A 24,587-nucleotide genomic window follows, 5' to 3' on the forward strand; every position below is an offset into this window, starting at 1 on the left:
ATCACTCTAATAAGTGACATTGAATACTGACCAAAATTTTGGATAAGCTAAAACAGCTCTCATCAGGATAACAATGGAAAACTACAAACTAAAATAGATAACTGATGCAGAACATTAAATAGCAACAAAAACATAAACAGGTGTAGATAAGAGTCCAAAGATCTGAAGAGAAGCTCATCCATGCAAACATTTGTCCATCATGCAAATTAGTGTTATACCTTCTGATACCATGCATTGCAATTCAATTATAAATCTATTTCATTTTAGATAATATTACTAAAATGATAGATTGAATAGTTTTATTAGGTAATATGGTAGAGGAGATAAATCTCATGATTTTTAATACTAAAATACATTCTGTACTCTATTACACCTTTAGTGTTCAAATGTTATGATTCATTTTTTTCCCACCATATTATTGCTATTATCTTTGTTGTTTATTTTGTCATATATGCTATTATTTTTTATCAGCTTCCCTTAACTTAAAAAGGTTAATAGAAGATTAGACCAAATTATCAATACCAATTATCAATTTACATCAATGAACTAGTCAAAGATTAATTATCAATAAAACTAAATAGCGAAATTAGTGGATTGACCTAAAATTAAATTTAAAAAGCGAAGAAAATTGAGACTAGAAGACTACTAGACACTGTTTTATCAACCATTTTATACTGATTAGCATTTAGATAAAACAAAATAATGACATTATAAAATTCTGATGAAATAATAAGAACTACACTTTTAATGTTTATATGGTATGGTTCATTTTTTTTTCCCACTATATTAGTTTGTTTTATCATATATGCTATTATTTCTTATCAACATTCCTTAACCTAAAAAAGTTAATAGAAGATTGGACCAAATTATCAATACCAGTTATCAATTTACATCAATAAACTAGTTAAAGATTAATTATCAATAACATTAAATAGCAAAACTAGTAGATTGACCTAAAATTGAATTTTAAAAATGAAAAAAATTGAGACCAATGAATTATTAGACACCATTTTATCAACCATTCTATACTAATCAACATTCAGATAGATCAGTAAAATGGTGTATTTTATCAAAAAAATTGTCATCTATGATAAATCCAATAAAAGCCAATACATAATCCAATCACAACACTTGACTCGTTATATATGTGGCATGCATAATTAAAGTTACATTAAAATTAATATTATTGTATTACAGCTGAATTTGAATTAAAGGGCTGCAAAAGTAGCAGTAAAGGCAAAAGCATTGATGTATGATTGCATTTATTTCTCCCAATGACCATGAGGGCCATGACATAGACAATCCAGTAAAAAAGATAGATGGAGATGGAGATGTATCAGAATTCAGAAGTGTGGATGATTTTCAAAAGTAAAAAGAGATCATACATCTCTTAAATTTGATATGACATAGGATTTATTATCTACATTTTACACTTGATAAAATACTTGGATACATGCTTTGGAGTAGCAAGTATCCTTTGAAGATGCATATAGTAATTATATAAAGTCAATTAGTATTCTATATTCACTTATATTAGTCAACCAAGGATGAAAAATATTTTGCACGCATTTCTAATTTTTTTTCTTCTTCTTCCATTTTTTAGTTTTCTTTATGCATTTAATTAATATTTTATATCCACTTATATTGTATTTCAATGCATATAGTAATTATATAAAGTCAATTAGTATTCTATATTCACTTATTAAATCATGAACAATTAAATCATGAATAAGGTGGGATTTGATCCCTCGATACTTACTTAAGTAAAGTAGTGAGCTGACCACTCAATTAACCCAAATTAATTGCAAATACATCATATTAAAAGATATATAATTTACTACTTGAACTAGGCCTCAGCTGCTAGACCCGTTTGACTTTTTTTTTTTTTTTTCAACAAGTTAACCGAAATAGGGGAGAAAAAAATCCAGTACGATGAGGGAACACAGAATGATCAGACCTAAGAAGACCAAAATCACATTGTTTACCAAAAACACAGGACGTTGGCTAATAACAATCTTCTCAATTGATTCAAGGAATTTCCTAGACACCAAAACATGCACCTAACAAAATATCAAAACACTGTATTAAGATATCCCTAGTCATTAACTTTCTCATGCCATAATTAACCACAGTATCATAGAAACTCCTGTTACTAGCAAAACCCATTTTTTTTCAACAGTAAAATTAGTCAGAGTGTAGTACTGAAAGAAACAAAAACTAAACAATGAAACAAACAATGCTGGAGCAACTATTACATTTATGTGATACATACTCCAGCACCAACATACTTAGAACCAAGCAATGGCATCATAACATGCTCACATATAGTTGGTCGATGATATCCTTTTCTGAAGAGGAAACAAGTTCATTCACATCTTTCCAAAGCAGAAGTTCATTCTAAATGAAACAATATTATTTGCTTGTTTAAAATTCCTAGGCATTGATGGAAATTGGAAACACTGAATAAGTTCAGTTTACGGATATGCAACAATAACACACAATAACTAGGAGATCAAAGTTCTAGCATCAACCAACAAAGTAAAAAAGTTAAGTCCTAAAGCTTTTTTCAACGGTAATGTTATTGTAGTGTCGTCTCCTGCAAGCTCATGTTCTCCAATGCTGAATTTGGTGCCTCTAAGGTTGCATTGGCCACAAGATTTCCATCCTTAATCTTGACAGGGCTAACCTCAGAGAGAAGGTCCAAGCATGGTGGTGTTTCCCATGGCAATGCTCTTTCACATACCTCTTGAACCATGGAATAACCCTTACAATATCCCAAAAGAAATTGTTCAGTGACATCACTTGGGTCATAAGCAAAAAGATCATATTTGACCGGATCATAAGCGGCCTGCATCATCTCAATCAAACAATTTAACAAATCAAGATGGACATCAATCAATTGCACTAAGAAAAGATCAACTGAAAAGGTAGATGATTATACATACACGATATCTAGGTGATGATGATTCAACAGATTGGGGACGAGGAAGCTTCGATTTCAAGCGGGGAAACTGAAGGATTATCATATTGATGTAGTGTTCTGACAAGTCAGTCGTGCCAGATGCCAGGCGAGACTCACAGTATCTCAGTCGAGTGAGCCAACGTGAAGCATCATTTAAGGCGTCCATGGCAAGGCGAAGGCCATGGATGGTGGTGAGATCGCAGGAGAGAGCAATGCGGGTGCAGAGGGATCCCAGGTTGAAGAGAACAGAGGCCTTCTCCAAATGGATGTTATGCTGAGAAGAGTGCTGATGAGGGATGATGGCATTGTACCAAACAAAGATAGGTGGGTTGGGTGAGGCATTCATAGGGAAGACAGGCTCAATCATGCAAAGGTATTTCAAATAAAGGATGAGGCAGTCACGGCGAAGGGGTAGCGAAAGGTCATCACGCAGCATCTCATTGCGCAATTTGTGTAGCATTTGGAGAAGGCCTTCTACTCTGTTTGCCACGCTCTCAGAGTATTTGAGGACAAAGTAACTGCGCAGGGACTCATAGAGATTCAAGGGCTCAGTCTTCTTCAAAGGAAGGAATCCAAGAATATCCGACAAGGACGAAGAAGACAACGAAGATGAGAGGATTGCCCAAGCTGTTGGATAAGGAGGAGGCATATCCCATGGGTAAGCCATCAAGTTTCCAAAGGAGTCATAGAGATTCAAGGGCTCAGTCTTCTTCAAAGGAAGGGATCCAAGAATATCCGACAAGGACGAAGAAGACATCGAAGATGAGAGGATCGCCGAATCTGTTGGATAAGGAGGAGGCATATCCCATGGGTAAGCCACCAACTTTCCATCCTTCATAATCTTGAAAGGATTGTACTCGGAGAGGATGAGGTCAACGTACATTCGGATTTGTATTTCGTATGGCTGGGTTTTCGTCGAGCAAATCCCTCTAACTAATATCTCAGTGACACATTCTGCATCATGATCAAGAGCACAAGAATCGACCGTTGAACAAACATGACGTCGCTCGGATTGGGGTAGGATGGATGATTCCCTCTGACGAGCCTCCGCGTATAAGAATGCCACCTTCTTTTTAAGATGAGTTAACCAGGTTCGGTCAAAAGAGCGGAAATGTTTCCGTGCAGCCGAATCATTCCTTATCGTTTCATACGCTCTACGATGAAGCTCATAAACCTACATCATCATCATCATCAATTCATCATCATTAGAATGAAAAGTAAGTGTAAAATCATCAATCAAGAGTGAAGACTGACCGATATAAACGCTAGGGCACATCGGTGTTGTTGGAAAGCGTAACTGGCGTCGTTGTTGTTGAGGAGTTCGTGTAATTCGAGCTCGGAAGCCTGAGCGGAGAAGAGGAGGTGCAGAAAATCGGCGAAGAGGAGAGTTAAATCGAGGGTGGCGGAGACCACGTCCTTGGCAAAAAACTGCCCGAGTTTGCGGAAGAAATTGGCGGCAACTTTGAAGGCTTCGATTGCAAGGTGACGGCCAAGGGCGGTGGTACGGTCGCAAGAGGCAGCAATCTGGCTGTAGATGGCTCCGAGGTTGAAGACAACAGCGGCCTTCTCCAATTGGATGCCCTTAAGCTGTGAGGGGACCCCATCTTGATGGTCAGGGTTGAAGGCGTCGTACCAGACAAAGAGAATGGGGTCGGCGTCGGAAGAGATAGAGGTGAAGAGTGGCTCAACCATGGAAAGGCATTTGAAGTAGTGGATGAGGCAGTCACGTTGCATGGGAAGGGAGAGGTCCGCTCTACGCTCCACCATGTCCCGGCGGCATTTGTTTAGGGTTTCGAGAACGCTTTCAACTTTTTGTGCATCGCTCTCGGAGTACTTTGAGGCTACCAACTTACGTAACGGCAGGTACAGCTCCACCGGATCAGTCTTCTTCAGTGGGATTGACAGCACCCCATCATCGTTGTTCATGGCGGCGTCAATGATACAATTAGGAACCCAGAATTGGAATTGGATTTGGATTTGTGCTTTTTGTGTTTGATATTTGAGCAGCAACGATGTCTTTTAAAATGCAAATACTTAGGTAGCGTTTATTTTCGGAGACAGGACACGGAGATATGGACAGCACATTTTTAAAATGCGTTTGGAAGCAAAGACATGGACACTGAATATATTGTCTTCGGGACAGTTTTTTATACTTTCGTGTCCATTCTTTTATGAAGGACAATGATGGACACGGAATTTGGAAGAGGGACATGGACTGTTTTTATGAATTTTTTTTTTGTCCATGGTGTTATTTTTTATTATTCCACTGTTACCCCCTTCTTATTTTTCCTTTATTCCACTGTTACCCCTTCTTATTTTTCCTATTTTGCGTTGTTCTCAGAAAGTACTTTTTTTACTCCATGCTTTTTTTTATCTCTACGTTCTTTTCTTTCTCTTTTTTTCTCAGGTACTCTCTCCTTTCTATAAAAAATTTTATTAGACTGGATAATTTCTTTTTTTCTTATCATTCTTACTTCAACATCATTTTAACCTTATATTATATTATTTGATTTGTAATAAAAATAATAACAAAAATAATTAGTCTGAAAACTTTTAAAAGATAAATATTATAAAGGTAAAATTGATATTTTAAAATGCTAAAAAATAATTTATAAATAGTAATTGATTTTATATAATTTAAAGAAAAATTAATTTTTTGAAAAGAAAAATAAAATTTTAGATAAAAATTTTTTTTTAAATAAAAATAGATTTTTATGTGCAAAAATTAATTTTTTTCCATTTAAAAATGGATTCTTTTTTTAAAACTGATTTTGTATTTAAAATTAATTTGGCTTATTAACCTAAATGAAATTTTTTATTAATCAAACTCAGATTTTTTTGTTAATATTAACCATATGTATTCCTACATATTAATAATAAATTTAAAAAAATAATTATATTTATAAATTTTATTTTAATATAAATACTATTATATAATTTTTTATTAAAATTTTTTACTGCTTCAAATATTTTTTTCAAGTTCCCACTGTCTGTACTCTTACTACGTATTCTCATTATTTATTAAATTAGTTTATACTAAAAAATTTGGAATCACATGGCTATTTTAGTCATTTTATATAATATTTTAATCTTGTCCATGTGTATCCAAACATAATATTGGACATTACATTAGTGTCCTATCCATCGTATCCAAACACGATACACAAAACATAATTTTTAATGTCTCTGTCCTATTGTCTTTGTCTCAGTGTCCTGTTCTGTCGTGTCTCTACAAACAAACGATACCTAAAGTACTTCAATTTGAACACTTCACCATCACACCACACTCTACAAAATCTTCCATCACACTGTTGGTATTTTTTTAATTAAAAAATATTAATAAGGGTTTGTTGTATAAAAAAAATTATCTTAATTTTTATAAAAAATATTATTTTAAATTTGATAAAATATAAAAAAATTATCTATTTTTTAAAATTAGAGTACTTTGTTGGGTATTATTATAGTAGTAAATTATATTTTTATACTTCATATTATAAAAAAATCTACTATAAAATGATATAAATAAATTATTGTAATAACTTTGTTATATACATTTAAAATATATTCGTAAATAAAATATATAAAATATAATTTTTTAATGAATTTATTTAATATATCAATTAATTATAGTTCAAATGGCATAATCTTCTAAAACTTCTGATATTCACTTAAATTTGAGTCTTTCTATCTTTACATTCTAATTATTTGGTTAATGTAAACTAATTTCAATAAAATTAGTGATTATAAGAAGTACCTGCTCAACTGAAAGTAGAACTTGTTGATCTACAAAAGCCTCTGTCTTTTGACAATTGAATATCATCCATTTACAAAGTTGTATATATAGTTGTTTTTAGCTTCGAAAGAAATAAGTGTCCATGGAAATATCTAATAATATTGATATGTTAGCCCGTTAATGGGCCTCTGTATTAGCCCAATTTGTTTGAATCCATTCAAACCTTTTTGTTATCCATTCCATCATTTTTGTCATTTAAAAACAAGAAAAAAGGACAAATTAGTCCCTGAGCTTTTAAGTCGTGGACATATTCGTCCCTCACGATATAAAAATACAAAAACGCCCTTCACTTTTCAAAACGTGTGACGGATAGATCCTTCCGTGCAAAATACCCTCCCAGACGTAACGGAGAGGGGTGATGTGTTGCTGAGTTGGCGTGTGTTGGACCTATGTGTCAACACGGTACCGTTGAGGAAGTTTCGTGTGGCCGTTATGGAAAAAGGCTTGGACAAATAGGTCCTTATGAGGTAAAATGGCAACGTCTTGAGAACATTGAGTTTCAACACAATTCCAAAGAAGCCCATATGAATCACACACAATTCCAAAGAAGCCCTAGCGCACATATGTATGATCTTTTCCCTCCAAAAAAACGATTGATCTTCTTCCCTTCGTTGTTTTCGTCTAACGTTGCACCGGTGAAGCTTCGTTGGTGGAGCTTTGGTTGGCATCTGTACCGGTAAGTACCCTTGTTATGACACTAAATGGGACCGTTACTTTCGAACGTTATCTGCTATGCTTGTCGTGGATTGGGGTTTAGGTGTACTGTAGTGTTGGGAGGGACATGGGTTGTGTGGGATTTAGGTGAAAGGTAGTTGTGTATTTGCTAATGCTTAGTGCTAATCGTTGAGTCAAACAATGCTGCAGATGGTAGATATATTCGTGATTCCTGTTTTTCATCACGGGGGCTACTTTCAAAGGGCCCCGAATGGTGAATTAGTTTACCTAGATGGTAAGATTGAGAGGTTCCCACCGATGGACCTGAATTTTGTAAATTTCGGTGACTTGATAACACTATTCAAATGACTGGGATATCAATCATACAAGGAGGCCTACTGGTATGATCCAAATAGCAAGAATATAGAGTCAGGGCTGCATGTTCTGAGGGGAGATGCAGGCATCAACCAGATGCGCCAGGCAAAGATGAGAAACAAAGATAATGATGAGTTCTACATATTTTTTGATCATCCTATTGATGACCCGGAGCCTGTAGATTGTGCTGGTAAGAAAAACGATGAGGTAGAGGAAGATGGTGTTCGTGTCGAGGTGGATGAATTGGATCAGTCGTTGACAGAGCACGATAGTTACGATAGCGCAGAAGATGATGTGTATGCACCTCCACCTCCCGGTAACGAAAGTAACAGTGAGAGTAGAGAAGATGTTGTCAATGGGTCTGTGTCTGGTAGAGGGAAAAGGAAACAAGTGCCTCATTCCCCTAAGAGAACCCCTCAGCCAAGTAAGCAACCCAAGAAGCAAGCTCGACGCGTGTCTCAGAGAACAAGGTCTGCTGCAAGAAAGAAAGGACCTGCCCATGAGCCCGAGGCAGGTGGGCCTGGTGGACAGCCCAGTGGATCTAGGCCTGCAGGGGAGCCCAATAGATCTAGGCCTGCAGGGAACCTAATAGGGCCAGAGGACCAAGTCCAGCACTGGTAGACTACATGAGTGATGTAGACACGGATGGTGATGATATTATATGGGAGTATGAATCCGAGGAGCTGCATACACCCGTTTCTTCTGAGGATGAGGGAAACAAACATCAGTGGCCTGAGTTCAATGACCAATATAGTTTCGGAGAGGGAAGATTTGAGCTTGGAACAAGGTTTGTTGGGTGCAAGGACGAAGAGTGTGGTTGGATTGCGCACTTGTCATACAATCGTCAGTTACAATGCTTCCAAATCAAGACTTATAGAAACGAGCACACTTGTGCAAGGGACCTTGGAAGCAATGCCGCTGATCAACACTGGATCAGTAAAAAAGTGGAGAAGAGGATGTCAACGCACCCGCATATGACAACTCATGAAGCTGTTGATTTTCTAAGAGAGGACTTTGACCTTACTACATACCCAAAGATGGTGTATAGAGCTGTGAAGGAGGCAAGGGAGAGGATGATGGGTAACGAAAAGCAACAGTATGGAAAATTGAGGGATTACTTATTAGAGATACATAGAAGTAACCCGGGGTCTTCTGCATTGCTAGACCTGATTCCTCAGCCTCAAGCACCCCCTATGTTTGACAAGTTGTATGTTTGTTTTGAGGCCTGTAAGTAGGGATTCAAGAGTGGCTGCAGACCATTGATCCACCTAGACGGAGCATTTCTTAAAACATACCATGGGAGACAACTACTTTCTGCTATTGCATAGGATGCAAACAACCAGTTCTACGTGGTTGCATACGCAGTTGCAAGATCCGAAAACAAAGAATCATGGAAGTGGTTCCTAACATTATTACAGGAGGATATTGGTGATGTTGGCAACCACGGTTGGAATTTTATGTCAGATTAACGGAAGGTTAGTTTCTTTTTTGTCATTCCCAGTTTCTTGCCTGAGTCATTTTCTGGTTTATATATTTTTGTAAACATGGCTTGATGCCTTCATTGTTGTTAGGGACTGTTACCTGCACTGAAAGAGGTAATGCCTAGTGCACATGTTAGAAACTGTGTGATGCATATGTGGAAGAATTTCATAAACCGATTCAAGGATCTGTACATAAGAGAAATAGTGTGGGACTGTGCAAGATGCACTATCATATCTGAATTCAAGACAACCATGGAGAGACTGAAAGAAGTGAACATGGATGCTTGGGCCTACCTTATGAAATTTGATCCTGCCACCTGGGTTAGAGCATACTTTAGCCATGGTCCCAAGGTCGACAACCTAACAAACAACATGTGCGAGTCATTTAATGCAAAGGTGGTTAAGTACAGATGCAAGCCCATACTCACAATGTGCAAGGAATTACGGTGCTATGTGATGCAGCGAATGGTTCAACACAAGAAACTTCTGGGGACTCATGAAGGAAAACTGGCGCCAGTGCAAGAGAAAAGGCTACAGAGGCTTATCAAACCAAGCAACAAATGGACAGCAGAGTGGATTGGTGACAACGAGCGCAAACGGTTTGAACTCACTTACAAGGGATCCAAAGTTGATGTAGATCTGATCAAACACAGCTGCTCGTGTAACAAATGGCAACTCACTGGTCAGTTAGGTTCATGAATTTCATTTTTAACATGATGTGCATTTTCTTAGTTTAAGCATGCTGTGAATCAAAATTGCTGTGAATCAAAGTTGCTGTGAATTTCAATTTTAATCATAGCTGATGTTAACCATCATGTGAGATTAACCATGCTGTGAAACATAGTTGTTGTGAATCATAGTTGCTGTGAATTTCAATTATAATGTTTATGTGAATTTTTTGGGATTAACTATGCTGTCAATTTGGACATACTTGATGTGAAACTGAGATATATGCTGTGAATATGCTGATATTAACCATGCTGTGAATTTCGAGATATTAGCCATGCTATGAATTTCTATTAATTCTTGATAATTTAATCATGTTTATGCCATTCTGCTGTTGTGAAACTGCTGTCCTGCCGTGAAGGGATACCGTGCATTCATTCCATAGCAGCAATAAAAAAACGGCATGATAATCCCGATGATTATGTCCATCCATGGCTATGTATGGAGTCCATTAGAAAGACATACGAGCACTTCATCCAGCCAGTAACTAGTGAGGAATACTGGACAAGGTCTGAGTTTACTAAGCCTGCTCCACCTGTGTTAAAAAGGCCAATTGGACGTCCGAAAGTGCATAACAGACAGAAAGATCCAGCTGAGGCTGTTATTGATGGTGACAAGTTGAAGAGGAGTTTCTATGTCACATGTAGCAAGTGTGGTGAGAGGGGACACAACTACAAGACGTGCAAAGGGGCCCCATCCAACCCAAACTGAAAGCCAAAGACGAAAAAACCAAGGACAAAGCAGAAGGACTCTCAATCACTAGTGGTTCTGCCTTTGTCCCAGTCAGCCCCCGAGGAAGAGGTAGTCCTGACTTACTCAAGGATGTATTTGTCCCCCCGATAATAAACTCAGGGATTTAAGTGTCCATTATAGTTTTATTTAAGGTGTTATATGTCTATATTTTATTGTTTCATGGTTTTATATGTCTTATTATATAATGTGTTTCATTGGGAGTGTTTACACTAAGTGGATACATCTTATGAAATGCCTCATCTCAGAGTGTGGAACAGAGTCCCCCTGCTGCTATGGACCCTCCTCATGTTGAACAAAATTCTGCTAATTATTCAGTTGCTAATGAGGTATGGATTTTGGTGGCATTTCATTGTTGTTGATTGCTGGTTTCATTGCATTCACACTTGTTTCGACCTTCATGCAGGGTAATTCGAATGCAAACGCTGCAACGATCCCTGAGCAAGAATCTGGACCCTCAGTAGCAGCGGCTGCAACACGTCCAATGCCTCCGAAAGCACCATTCAGGACCCCAGCCCAGTCTTCATGTTGCCCTGCACCAAGGCCATTTAGGCCTAAGCAAACAGTTAGGAGGAAGCCTTTGACAAATAAACCCTCAAAGCCGGTGCCACCTCCGCAGAGTGAACAGCATCTCCCTTCTCCAAAACAACCAACTACATCAGGAGCATCTACACAAAATCGGATATGCGAATATCTACACAAAATCCGCAATCTAATCCGATTAGTGTGCGGATCTGATCCGATCCGATAGCCTTGCGGATCAGATCTATATCTGTAATTTTTTGATCGAATTCAGATAAATATCGTGGATATGCAAATCAAATCTAATTCATGAAGACCCCTAAGTATTTTCAACAAATAATTGTCGATAAGATCTATTTTCAATTTTTCACATACAGAAAATTAAATATACAAATTATTATATAGTATCCTATGAAAAGGTGCAATTTGAAGGCTATTATTTTTCAATTTCTTTCTATTAAATGTTAACTTTAGCTAATAGTGCATCCTATACAGTCATGTTTTGATATAACAAATAACAAATTACAACATTAGTTAATCTTCCATGTATTTTTTATACTTTGGTAAATTAATTAATGAAAAGGTTTTATTATACTGTCTAGTTTGATTTAGATACTAAACCTTTTTGTATTATTAGTGTGTCAGCAAGAGAAAAAGAATGATGAAGATCTAACCTTACAACTTGTAAATGTATTATATTTTAGTTAAAGAACTTTCCTATTCAAACAACTATACACTTTGACTCTCCAAAACAATATTGGGGAGGAAAAAGGAAAAACTCTCTAAATTTCAAAATCCGAGAAAATAAGCGTTCAAATTAAAAGTAGAAAATATTTTACACATGATATATGTTTGCTATTTGTTTAATAATTATTTTCTATATTTAACTATATCTTAATAATAAATATTTTTTTAAATACATTTAAACACATTCAAATATAATAACGTATTAGCATATTTAATTTCATTTTGCCTATATTCTTAAAACAATCATGTTATATAAAATAAATTAGTCACTAAATCAATTATCTATATAAAATACATGTTAAAATATAAAATATATATTAAAAATAGGTTTAATTATTCTGTTGGTCCCTATAGTTTCGCAAAATTTTCAATTAGGTCCTTATACTTTTTTTCCTTTTAATTGGGTCCCTATACGTTAATTTTTTTTTCAATTAAGTCCCAGCCATGAAGATAACGTTTAAGATAACGGAATATTCTGTTTAAAAAACGAATATTCTTCTATTTGAGTTAGATATTCCAATTGTACATATCTCTATTTTTTCAAAATACCCAAAAACTCCTTGGTCACAAAGGAAAACAAAACCCTAGCCAGCCCCTAATTTTCTCTTTGAAAATCGTGTAAAGTGCGCTTCTTCTCCGGTGGTCTATCTTCTTCATCCATAAGCTTCGGCATCTTCATCCATAGCCGTCGGTCCGTCATCTTCATTCAAAGCCGTGGTGGTTGGCCGTCTGTCGCATCCTTCTCCCTACGCTGCTCTATTCTGCGTTGGTCTTCTGCGTTGTTTGCCCGTCGAAGCCCTCACCGTGCCTCGCCTCGCGTCACCTCGCTGCGCCGTGCCTCGCCTCACCGTGCCGCGTGGCTTACTTTCTTGTTCTATTACACTCTTTGTAACCTTTGAAGCGAATTTTGTGTTGCCATTCTGTACAGGTGGAGGCAATATTAGACAAGGAGAATTTCACTTTGGAAGAGCTTCTTGATGAAGAGGAGGTGATCCAAGAATGCAAGGCCTTAAACAGTCGACTCATCAAAAGTAGAAGGCTATCTTGAGGGAAGTTTATAAGAAGAAGAAGTACACGTCAAGCTCTTGATCTCCACCCTAAGAAGTAAGAAGACCAGAGCCATTTGCAGAGGCTCACCAAGCACCAGGTATTTGCCTTGCCTTGTGTTTAAATTCTTTAATTAGCTTTGAATTTTGTTCCTGTTCATTCATCATGCTACTCTGTAGTTGAGACATAGCACCAGGTCTCTAGTTCTAGCATACTGTTAAAGCATAGGATATTTCACTTCAGCAACTTCATTGTTCATAGGATCATTAAAAAAAATTGAAGAAATATAGCTGTGCTTGTATAGAATCCAGTGATGTAAAACAGAAATTAACTGCATCAATTTATTCAATGTTTGTGAATTTGTGCATGGTCTATACCATGATTTGGGTGTGCAGGACCTCACCGTGTAGACTGATCATACTTGACACTTCTTGTTTTCTTGTCTTCAAGTTTTACTTTGCTAATGGTTTATTGCTGAGGATACAATACATCAAAGTTCATTGTTTGTTTACTGGGGAAGGGATGCAAGTATGATTTTATTAGGGAATAGTTTATAGTTGATAGTTGATTTTTAGCAGTATTTTATTCCCTGCCAAAGCTAAACAGAAATATATGGATGCAAATTGCAAAATTTTTAGTAATGGTTAACAATGGATTTCCAGGTTCTTTGTGATTTAATTGATCTTTTGAATTTGTGCTTGATTATGTTGTGGCGAATGTTTAATTGATCTTCTGACTATGTGATTTTATATTGTGATGATTGAATGCTAATCAAACACTTGGGGCTGAGATTAAATGATGAAAAGTGATAAGAGAACCAAGGATATGAAAGACTAAGCTTAAGGATAGTTGAGAATCAATAAAATACACCAAAGTTATTTCTGCAGAATTAGGCAGTAAAAACCGAAAATTGTTAGATTTACTGCTACCAATCTGGGCCTCTGAATGAAATGAAACTATTTTTTCCTAAAACTCTAAGAAGTCTAGTTAGTTGCATAAAAAACTCTAAGAACTTTGTAGTTTAAGCTGTCTCGAATTTAGTTGCCTAAGTTTCCTAGTTTGTAGAATGTATAATTCTTGATTCACATTTGGCTGAACTTCCTAAAATAGTAAAAATGGATGGTTGGTTTTATTATTTATTGGTTTTTATACGAATCTTAGTTTTATTTCATGTTATTGTTGAACAATCAATATCTTCTCATCTCCTTGCTTGTTAGTAATAGTTTGTATTGAATTTAATTGAAATAAATATTTTCTAAACATACGCAAAATACGTTTTTCGCTTTTCGGTGACTCCCCATTGAGTCATTGACTATCCGAGTTACCAATTTTCTGGGCTGTTTGGTATAAATTAATTGTGACGGTATCAGATAGTTCACAGTCCCAAGCAAAAAATGGGGGGTGCGTTATGAAAGACCTGTCTATCGAGTTATCCTTGCAAATCAGTTTTACACTACCGGAATAAATATTCGGAATTATTTTCATTTACCGTATCGTAATGTTATGCCAAATTCCGCTCTTTTATAAAGGATAAACCTGTTTCTAACTAAAATGCTTGGATCAACAAAGAATACGAAGGGACTGGTTTAAACAAGTTTCAAAGTACGTACCTCAGTGTGAGGCTATAATAAACCAATTAGTGAAATCAAATAATAGAATCTCCTTAAAAAACCTCATTGCTCATTAAAGGACGGGTATTGAACCTCAACCTACTATATTGTATGAATACAACCTGTGATCAACTGGAAAATATGTGCATCAATGTTTCTATATTTTTATGCACCAGCATCATTTTTTTATTGCACATCTGGCAAAACCTTACATTAACCCGATAATTTGTTTTGAATAGTATTTTAATTATTATATCATACAGAAAATTAATATTGCTGCTAAACGGTTCAACAAATTATTATACATGCAATAACTATTTTGGTGTTCCTCTTCCTTGTGCAGCCATGTGAGGTTTTTTTTTTCGTGCAGTGAAAAGGACCATACTAAACCATTTATCTAGTTTTAACAATAATTTTAATAGCCCAACACTTGAGCCCATCATTGGTTCAGAAAAAATATGCATCTCAAGAAAAAAATACTCCAGAGGCCCATCAGGATTGACCCAAGTTCAACCAACTGTGTTCTAACATAACCCGCCCGACCCGTAACACCATCGGCCATCTCCTTCGTCATCCTCTCGCCCACCATCCCCACGCTGCTTCGATCCTTCCTTGTTGGTCGTCTCCGGCAAAGCCATACATCTAGCCGAAACATCACTCATTGTTATCCGACGGTGGTCGAATCCAGCTCCGGCGAGGACACTATGCAGATCTTCATCCTCCGAACCAACGAGTCGCGACAGATGTGCCATTCTGAGTATGACTTGGCCACCATGGAAAGAAGGCGCCCAAGAGGTACAGCTTCTTGGAGGACCGGTTGCTAGCCCCATCATCATCCCGAGCTTTCACTAAGGCGGGATTGGCGGTCCTATGCCTATATTGAGAAACGACGAGCCCTATGACCTACCTCTTCCGTCTGCACCGTATGGTGGGCAGCTTTGCAGTGTGATTCTGTGGGAGAAATCGTTAACTTCAGGTGAGCATTACGTTTAATCTCTTGTGGCGTCGAAGAGGAGCACCCGCGTCGAATCGTCTTCACCGGAGGCTGGCGGGACTTAATGCAGAATCATTAACTTAATGCAAAATCATTAACTGCCATTAATTTTAGTCTTAAAACATTGTGAACTAATTCTACATAACCCACATAATTTTGGAATCTAACACAATTAACCATCTACAAAGTAAATTTTGCAAAATGACCCCTCTAACACAAGATATCCACTAGCCAATCAAAGGAGGGAAGAGGTAGGATGATCTCTACCGTTGGATTACAAAAACAAGAGAAATCCGACGGCCATCATCAATTGGCGCACCGGTCAGCCGAACATAAACTCTATGTGCACTGGTGTGCCAGAGAGCGTCGGCACATGGAATCCGCCCCCACAAATGAGTATATATTTGGCTTTGGTTTTGGTTTGTGAAGTTTGTTAATCTAATCCAAATTTTATTGTCCTTAATTTGCTCCCTTTTTTTATTATTATTTATTTCACGGTATGTCTAAAACGAGCACAATCATTATGTGCTTATTGGATACGCCACATTTATATAAACCATTAGATTTGATTAGATGAAAAACAAAGGCTAATATGAAAGAAGAGCATTGATGAACTCTAATAAATACAGAATATCATAGTACATAAATAAATATTTTAAATGACAATACTTTAATACACAATACTTTAAATGGTAACAAAATCTTTTATTCTTAAATAATTAAATATAAAATATATAAATACAAAAATATGAATATTCTTTATTCAATAAGATTAATTATTGTGCAAGAAATTTTTATAATATTAAAAAATTATATTAAAATAAAATTTTAAACTGTAACATAAAAATATAAAATAATTAAAATTTTATTTTATATTACTTGACAAATAATTAGATTATTATATTCAAAATTCAATAACAAACTATTATTGTTAAAAATACCATTTTATAACATAATTTTTTATCTAAATATTTTAGAGTATAATGTATTTAAAATATTATAAATATTATATAAAAAATTTACCTCTTCATTTTTTTAATTTTTTTTAAAAAATAGAATAAATAATATAATTCTAAATACATGTCTATCACATTATATATTTAGTTATATTAATAAGACCTGAACTAATCAAATTTACGTAATTAAATACTAATAAGTTAGGTGAAGTTAAGTGGGGTGTACGTTGAGGCCGCACCATAAGTCGCACCATAAGTTGTTGCTACACATGCTTCCATCGTCTTCATCTCGTTGCTCTCTTTTTTGGATGCGGTGAACAGGGATCAAGTCAGACTTTTTAATTGGTTATTATGTTAACTAGGATTAAGTTATTTTGTAATTAAAAAGTTATTTAAAAGAATAAATGTATAATTTGATAAAATACTAAAAACTGAATATTTACTCTCTGTAACTCCGTTGTTTCTCTCTCTGATTGCTCTTCTATGTTGATTTTAATTTGTAATGGATCTGCGATTAGTTAAAGAGAGTGTATTTGGTCGTGCTGCTATTTTGTAGTTGTCTTTTGCTCTTTAGTTCACATAATTTCGTGTCACATATAAATTTTTTATTATCAGGATGCATTAATCTATGATTTAGGGTTGTGATAACTATTGCATATATTAAAGTGATGCTTGAATTAGATATGCATTTGATCCATCTGTATATTAGAATTTAAATTGGACTATATCAATTAGTTCAAAGACGTTCTTTGGAATGGCTATGGATCATTGGATCGTACACAAGATCCGTTGCATTAGATATTCAAAGGATACTTGCATCTTTACTCTCCGTCCTGCTTCGAGTTACAGTGTGCTTTCAACGCGCTTTGAGTGATGAAGAAACAGTGGAAGGGAGGAAATATATTTCACTCAACACAGACGGTGTTTTTCAATAGAAGGGTGGAACGAATTTAAGTAATAATGATTTGGTAAAAGAATATAAATTTATTTTTTAATATTTACAAAAATTATATAATTATCTATCTTAAAAAAACATTTAATTATAAGATGGTCCTACTTTAGTTAAGATGTTAATTCTCATTGAATTAAATTTTTTTTTTTACCAAAGATAGGAAATTCGAACCCGCAACCTCTTAATTGAGTATGGTGAGACTATGCCATTTGAGCTATTACTCATTAACTCATTGAATTAAATTAACTCAAATTAAAATTAAACATCTAATTAAATGTGTCACGTCATAGAAGCTAATTTACATATTGTTTTAGAGGAGATTTGGAGAATAAAAAATTTAACCAGAATAAAAAAATACTTGAAAATAATAAAAATAAAAAATGATCTTATTATAAATATATAATTTTAAATATTATATATATGAAATTTTAAATGTTAATTTTAATAAATAAAAAATATTTATTTTTTATATTTGTTACACTTGCTTCGTTGCGCTGCGGTTTTAAATAAGTTTTCTTTTAAAACTTTGGCTCATTAGTAGTTAATATTTTTCGGAAATTATAATTCATGTATTAGAAAATTTATGGGTAGTTGTAGTCATTTTGATTTTTGGTATTTTGTTAGAACATGGCATATGATCAAACATTTTTTTGTGACAACTTTATAAATGTTAGATTAATTGATTTAAAATTATTGGTCATTGTCTAAATTTTAAATTTTTTTATAAATTTTGTAAGGTTTTAAGATTAAAAAAATAATAGATTGGTGAACAAAGTGTAGATATATCTCTCACTAGTCAATATCATCTCAAAAATCTCTACATCTCAATGTCAAAAATCTCTACATCAAAAATCTCTGCATCTCAATGTCTCAATGTCAAAAGCTACGTAAATCTCTACATCAGAACTGCTGCCATCCGAACTCTATGTCAACACCATCGGCCGAATCCCCAGAAGAGCTGTCATCCAGTGGATCATCAGCAGGATCATCATCAGCAGGACCACCAGCAGGAACATCAGCACAATCCAGTAGATCAGGATCATCATCAGCAGGACCATCAGCACCATCCTGAGCGGGATCATCAGCAAAGCCATCCGAACTCGAGTCATCCGAACTCGAATTCGCTAGGGGAGGAGTGGAAGGGACGATGACATCAACCTCTGGGAGAGGGGGACTGAGGCTGATCGAGATACAACTGTAAATCTAAGACCCCGCAAGAAAGAGCTCAAAGTCATCAGCTACAAAGTTCCTAAAGTCAAGGTCGAAAAACATCAGTCGAGCCTGCAAATCCGGTAGGAGAATTCTCCTGAGCAGAGAATCTCCAAATGTGTCCAATCAGCCATAATGTCTAACAAAAGATAGATAAATATTAAGAATTCATGCATAATACTATTTGTTGATTTATGAAAAAGTAATATTAGTAGATTTTAATACTAATATCAAAACAAATAACCTTAATCACAATACTAGCATTGAAATAGATCAAGTAAATTAATAAATTTTTAATAAAATTTATATTTATATTAATATTAATAATGGTATATAATTAAAATATAATTGATTTAAAAAATAGAAAAAACAAAAATTAAATTAAATTAGATATTTATGTATACTATATAATTAATATTTGTCACAAAGAGTATTAAAAAGCACAATAACTGAGTGGCAAGTATAGGTTGTTTTTACTCCAAGATTCTTGGTTCGAACTCCTAATGGAGACATTTTAAAAAAATTTTCACAATCCAAAAAGTGGTTAGGTGTGTTTAAGTGTAAGATGAAAACATGATGTCATACTTGTTCTTGTAAAATATGATGACTAAACATTATATATTGCTTATTTATATCAGAATAAAGAAGTAATGTTTTTGGTTAACTAGAATGAGCAATTACTTAATTAAGAATGCTGATTTTTCGTTACAATTATTCTACTTGATTTCTTGTTTCAGCTTTTAATTCCTTATTTTGCAACATCAGTATGCAACATGCAAGATAGAAGAGTAACTAACTACTAATTGTCTCAACTCATCACTAACAAGCAGAGATATGTCTCTAAGATCGAGTTTAGTCCACAGATGAATAAAATGGGAACAACTATTGGTGATTAACATTGATGAAAGTTTCAATGTAGTCTTCTTTATAATTTGAGCATTCATCCAATATCACTCTTCACGAAGAATGGAAGCACTGGATCAATGATATCATGCTCCGGTTCTTGGTTCGCGTTTACCCAATCCAAAAAGTGATAAATGGATATCACAAGAAGAACAAAGCGAAGATGCATATAGTAATTATATAAAGTCAATTAGTATTCTATATTCACTTATTAAATCATGAACAATTAAATCATGAATAAGGTGGGATTTGATCCCTCGATACTTACTTAAGTAAAGTAGTGAGCTGACCACTCAATTAACCCAAATTAATTGCAAATACATCATATTAAAAGATATATAATTTACTACTTGAACTAGGCCTCAGCTGCTAGACCCGTTTGACTTTGTCCACTAATATAATCTAATAAGATACTCAACCTATGATCCAAAGAATAAGAACATTCAACCCACAAAAAAAAGGAGAAAATTTTCATTAAAAATCTTTCCGTTTTAGATAACATGTGCTAGGGGTGTTCAAAACGGAACTAAATATGATGCATCCAAGTTAAAATATTGATGAATGCCAAATAGTAAATGAAACCCTTAAGTGTCTAATCTCCGAGTGTATAGTGTAAAAGAGTGGCGGTGTTATAATTGAGAACGGTCCAATCTATCCAAATTTAAAAAAAATTATTGGAAAATTTTATGGTACCTACAAATTTTGTGTCTATATTGCAGAATTGTGAGCGTTGAGAGATGAGACCCACTCTTTTATAAAATTAAAACATGTGTATTTTCTAGGCACCATAGAATATACCTTTATTATTTTGACCATAAGGGCATAAACGATAGTCTAGGCTATTTCTAATGTTATATAGTTAAGGTTTTTATTTAAAATTATAGGTTTCGTTTAGAATATTATTTTAAAATAATATGAAACTAGACTTTTAAGTTTTAACTTTTAATTAATGAAGTCTGTTTACAATAAACGACCATAAAAATGTTAGAAATGACTAACATCTTGACCACCTATTTTTTTTTTTTTCATGTCCTTCACTTAGTCTAGTTCCATTCGCGTTACTCTTGTGTTTGATACTCTCAAGTCTCATGTACCCAAAAAAAAAACTACGTTTATTAAATTTTACCACAATAAATAGCATAATATAAGATAAAAATGATTATCTCTATTCTTCTTTTGATCGCAAACTTTATCTTTTGACTTATATATATTATATTCTACTCGAGTAGAAACGAACTTTTATCATATATTGTTCTGTCACTAGTTGAAGAACACAAACTACAAACTAACAAAGCACCACAATAAAACTTGTGTGAAAAAAGAGTTTAATGATTTATCTTCAGTACATTTTAGATTTTATTGAATCCCAATGGAACATATGGCACCATTGTTTTTAAACCCTTTTTAGAGCCAACTATAAAATACACTCTCCTACATGTAGAAAAAGATGGACAAAGAATAGAAAATTCGTACCTAAAGATAGATAAAGAAGTTGTAAAGTTAGTAATTGCCGAGTAGTTAGATAGTTAGAATTGGTTAAATAACATTAATGCTAAGTCTTAGTGCTGCCAAAATGCCAATCACTATAATTAATTTATCATCATTAATAATATAGAATAATAATAATAATTTGTCAAATATGATTTAATTTGTAGCATCGTCAAACTCTATTAGTTTATTGTCTAATTTTTAAATGACACCAAGTGTATATTAATAGTGATATACTAAAAATTCATTTTTTTAAACATTAAGACAGCTTCATTTCTTACTTAAACTTCAACTAAAACCTTGCTTTCTTTTCTTTTACAATTGTTTCCAATGACAAACCATCTCAGTCACTGGATATTAATTCCATCGCACCTAAGATTTTAGATGAGTTCAAATATTATCAACTAACCAATATACCATTAATTAGCAACTATCAAAGACCACAAAATATGTAAAGATTTATGTGCAAATATAAGCACTTCAAAGCAACCACTCCCACTCAATTTAAGTCCTGTGGCCACCATTTATTAACATCATCAAACATTATAAAAAACAAAAGAGTTAAAAATTAAAAAATGCAAAAAGGATCAACTTATGGTTAATCGGCGTTGGATGGAGCATCAATGGTGAACCTTCACCTTCTTTCATTGTTTCTATCTCTGTCTTCCAGGCACCAACAATAGCAACCATGATAACCACTGAACACCACCTCCTTCCTCTTACCCATTATAGTCATTGACATCCCTCAACATCATCTTGAATAGGTGCAAGTATGCAACAAATGGAACACGAGAGATGGAAAAACATGGAAACCACAAGCACAAAAATTCTAGTATGATTGAGAGCTAATTATACAGAGCACACCATTTCTGTTACAGCTCAGTATTTATCTAATGAAATGATAAATAAAGTGATACTTCAAGCTAACACATTGGACAAGAAACAAGGAGAAAGTAAGCTATAAAATATGTGGCTACAATTGTCATTTTCGAATATTAAAATTAAGAACAATAACAATAAAAATAATAAATGGGTCGGAACAAATGCATGGCAAACTATGACAATCAAAGAATATGTTGAACTTGGAATTGGAATCCAGTTCATGTTTTGAGCAAGATGATCTTACCAGGCCAACATTTTAACTTTCTAGCCCTTCCAACACACCTTCCTTTTCAAGTTGAAAACGAAAAAAGTGAACATAGGGTTACTTCCGAAAAAAACAAAGTACAAATGTCAAGATTCAAGTAGTTCAGGAATAATTTCCAGAAGTGTCTGTTTCAAATTTTCAAACATGTAATTGGTCTTAAACTCTAATAACTGGGGAAATCAAACTTAGTTACAGTATAATACCTAATTAACATTTGTTTTAAATCACAAAAATAAGTTCATTCAACATAGTTGCTTAAAAAGCAGATTTAATCATACTCTAATTCATCCGGCGTGATTGGTCGTTTAAGAGGAATGATTGACTTCTTTTCAACATCACGAGACAATGCCTTCCTCATATCTGAAAACAAAGCATAAAATGTTGAGATACTAACAAGATGAGCTTTATTAACATAAAAGAATGCCAAGTACAATAACAAGGAAGCATACCCAATCCATCTTCTTCCCCAGAGTAGTAGCGTAGCACTCGTCGATAAATCACATAGCCAAGCTAGATATCAATTATGAAAGGAAAAAAGAGTAATTAGTCAGCAATTCTAACTTTAGAATAAGGAAATCCTTACCTAAAATAGAAAATAAACTCCTAATCCAACATATGGATATCCAACACTATTCCATCCCCCAATTTACAGTGGCATTATACCTTAATCCATAATACAGATACCCAACACTATTTACTATGTTAATGCACTCATTTTACATGAAAATATCCATTTCAATATGTATCTGTAGCCGACAGCTGACAGACTTTTACTTAGGTTAGGACAATTTGTGGTTACTCAGATTCTAATTACAGTATTGGACATAACATAGCTTAATTAACTTATCACAAACATGTATCAATGAGTCTCTATACCTTAAATAGTTGATAATCTAATTTTCTTCCAATAGTCTCAGAAAATTTAACTTTTTCAAAGTTCTTGCAAAACAGCTTATGATTTGTTACTTGTTAGCATGTTGCCACTGAGTAAAAAACAATGGTGTTCCAGCAACACAAGGGAATATAATAGGGAAAAATACACAAAGCTGTGGAGCAAAAGACCACAGTTGTTGCCAAATTGATGAAAATTATGGGGTGTATGAAGGTTAATGAATCTGTCCTCATCAGATGATTTGAAATAACAGTTTGCACTGGTTTGATTTTGATTTTTTATTTTTATTTAAAAAAAAAACTGTTTTCTCTACACCCTTTTTTCTCCACTACTCCTACAGGTTTATTGATAAAACAAGAGATACTGGAGGAAAGAGGATATAGAACAGGACAATCAGAGCACACACAGCGAGGAAAAATGGAAAGTACAAAATCATTACCTTTTCATACATCTTGATGGCTGGTGCATTTGATGCTCTCACAAAAAGATCAACGAAATAAGCCTTGTCACTACAAAAACCACATTCTTAACATGTCATATACACAACAATGACTCAATGAGGGTACCACTAACTTGTGTATTTTTCACCAGAAACAAACACCATCCCCCAAAGTTAAAAGAAACACTCTCATGTTTAATAAACTGCACCACTTATTTATTAATGATGTAACAAGAATAGGAAAAGTCAGAGGCCAAGCGAATGCTTCAGAAACCAGAAGCTCAAGATTAATAAATAGCACATCAGATACTAATGCCTTACATGTTGTCGCTGATGTCTTCTAGCAAATTCATGAGTTTCTTGGCTAATTGCTGCCGCCGATACTCGGGAGCAACGGTTACTGCAGTGACATGCCCATGCCAAGATTCTCCTTGTCCCTCTACTTTACCCATAACTACATTCATTACATTTGTGTTAATATCCCATTGTAATTCAAAAGAAGGCAAGAAAAAACATCGGCTTTTCACATTGTATGACTTAATATGCAGTTCATCACCAGATCCGAATGTCACATCATGCGGCATCAGTAGATTCCCTCTTCTTATTTCCTAATGTTGACGAATTAAGACTAATTTCGTAGCTAAAAAAATAGGAAATTCCATAATTTTATAACATGATATCCGTGCCCTAAACCAAGCTAAGACTAATATTGGAGCACACATACATACACCGAAGAACAACACAAAACAAACCAATAATTTGAATAACTTACTGTAACCCATGATTCGGTTTCCAGGGCCTTCGGCAACATGAAAATAGTCTGGCCATCTGGCGAGATAGGTCATGTAGAAAGACATATTGAACTGAAACACAAAATCATCAAGTTGAGCTGAGATTCAGAGAGAGAGAGAGAGAGAGAGAGAGAGAGAGAGAGAGAAGT

At 34.5% G+C, this 24,587-nt stretch overlaps 3 protein-coding genes across 7 annotated transcripts in view; 1 reads left to right on the forward strand and 2 right to left on the reverse strand.

Moving 5' to 3' along the window:
• Positions 1-2,277: 2,277 nt before the first annotated feature.
• On the reverse strand, positions 2,278-4,938 carry LOC107493022 (uncharacterized). The gene is made up of 3 exons (XM_016114104.3): positions 4,217-4,938; positions 2,946-4,136; positions 2,278-2,848 (listed from the first exon to the last, which is right to left on the reverse strand). The coding sequence occupies exons 1-3, from the start codon at positions 4,886-4,888 to the stop codon at positions 2,579-2,581; spliced, it is 2,133 nt and encodes a 710-aa protein (XP_015969590.1). The 5' UTR covers positions 4,889-4,938; the 3' UTR covers positions 2,278-2,578.
• A 3,472-nt stretch (positions 4,939-8,410) lies between these two features.
• On the forward strand, positions 8,411-10,702 carry LOC107493000 (uncharacterized). The gene is made up of 4 exons (XM_052262963.1): positions 8,411-9,011; positions 9,150-9,217; positions 9,356-9,947; positions 10,353-10,702. Exons 1-4 carry the CDS (start codon positions 8,411-8,413, stop codon positions 10,700-10,702), a joined length of 1,611 nt encoding a protein of 536 aa, XP_052118923.1.
• Positions 10,703-21,672: 10,970 nt separating this feature from the next.
• The window catches only part of LOC107493021 (N-terminal acetyltransferase B complex catalytic subunit NAA20), a 3,194-nt gene continuing 279 nt past the window's right edge, over positions 21,673-24,587 (reverse strand). Inside the window, exons 2-8 of one of the 5 annotated variants that reach the window (XM_021126593.2) lie at positions 24,420-24,510; positions 23,969-24,101; positions 23,648-23,717; positions 22,766-22,826; positions 22,595-22,676; positions 22,296-22,337; positions 21,673-21,924 (exon numbers count right to left, since the gene is read on the reverse strand). In XM_021126593.2, coding sequence (XP_020982252.1) covers positions 22,316-22,337; positions 22,595-22,676; positions 22,766-22,826; positions 23,648-23,717; positions 23,969-24,101; positions 24,420-24,510 — 459 coding nt within the window. In that variant the 3' untranslated portion in view covers positions 21,673-21,924; positions 22,296-22,315. Of the gene's footprint in view, positions 21,925-21,965; positions 22,677-22,765; positions 22,827-23,647; positions 23,718-23,968; positions 24,102-24,419; positions 24,511-24,587 lie in introns of those variants that run through there. The other 4 variants (XR_008010560.1, XM_021126594.2, XM_021126592.2 and 1 more) reach the window with 4 other exon arrangements.

This window comes from Arachis duranensis, chromosome 6, assembly GCF_000817695.3.
Source record: "Arachis duranensis cultivar V14167 chromosome 6, aradu.V14167.gnm2.J7QH, whole genome shotgun sequence".
Taxonomy (NCBI): Eukaryota; Viridiplantae; Streptophyta; class Magnoliopsida; order Fabales; family Fabaceae; genus Arachis; species Arachis duranensis.

Bases quoted from the DNA above. Each gene is read 5' to 3' on its own strand.
- LOC107493022 (XM_016114104.3), bottom strand. From the start codon at position 4,888: ATGAACAACGATGATGGGGTGCTGTCAATCCCACTGAAGAAGACTGAT. The intron at 4,137-4,216 runs GTCAGTCTTCAC...ATGATGATGTAG, and splicing joins GTGCCCTAGCGTTTATATCG to GTTTATGAGCTTCATCGTAG. The intron at 2,849-2,945 runs GTATGTATAATC...GAGATGATGCAG, and splicing joins CATCATCACCTAGATATCGT to GCCGCTTATGATCCGGTCAA.
- LOC107493000 (XM_052262963.1), top strand. From the start codon at position 8,411: ATGAGTGATGTAGACACGGATGGTGATGATATTATATGGGAGTATGAA. The intron at 9,218-9,355 runs GTTGGCAACCAC...CATTGTTGTTAG, and splicing joins TACAGGAGGATATTGGTGAT to GGACTGTTACCTGCACTGAA. The intron at 9,948-10,352 runs GTCAGTTAGGTT...CCTGCCGTGAAG, and splicing joins TAACAAATGGCAACTCACTG to GGATACCGTGCATTCATTCC.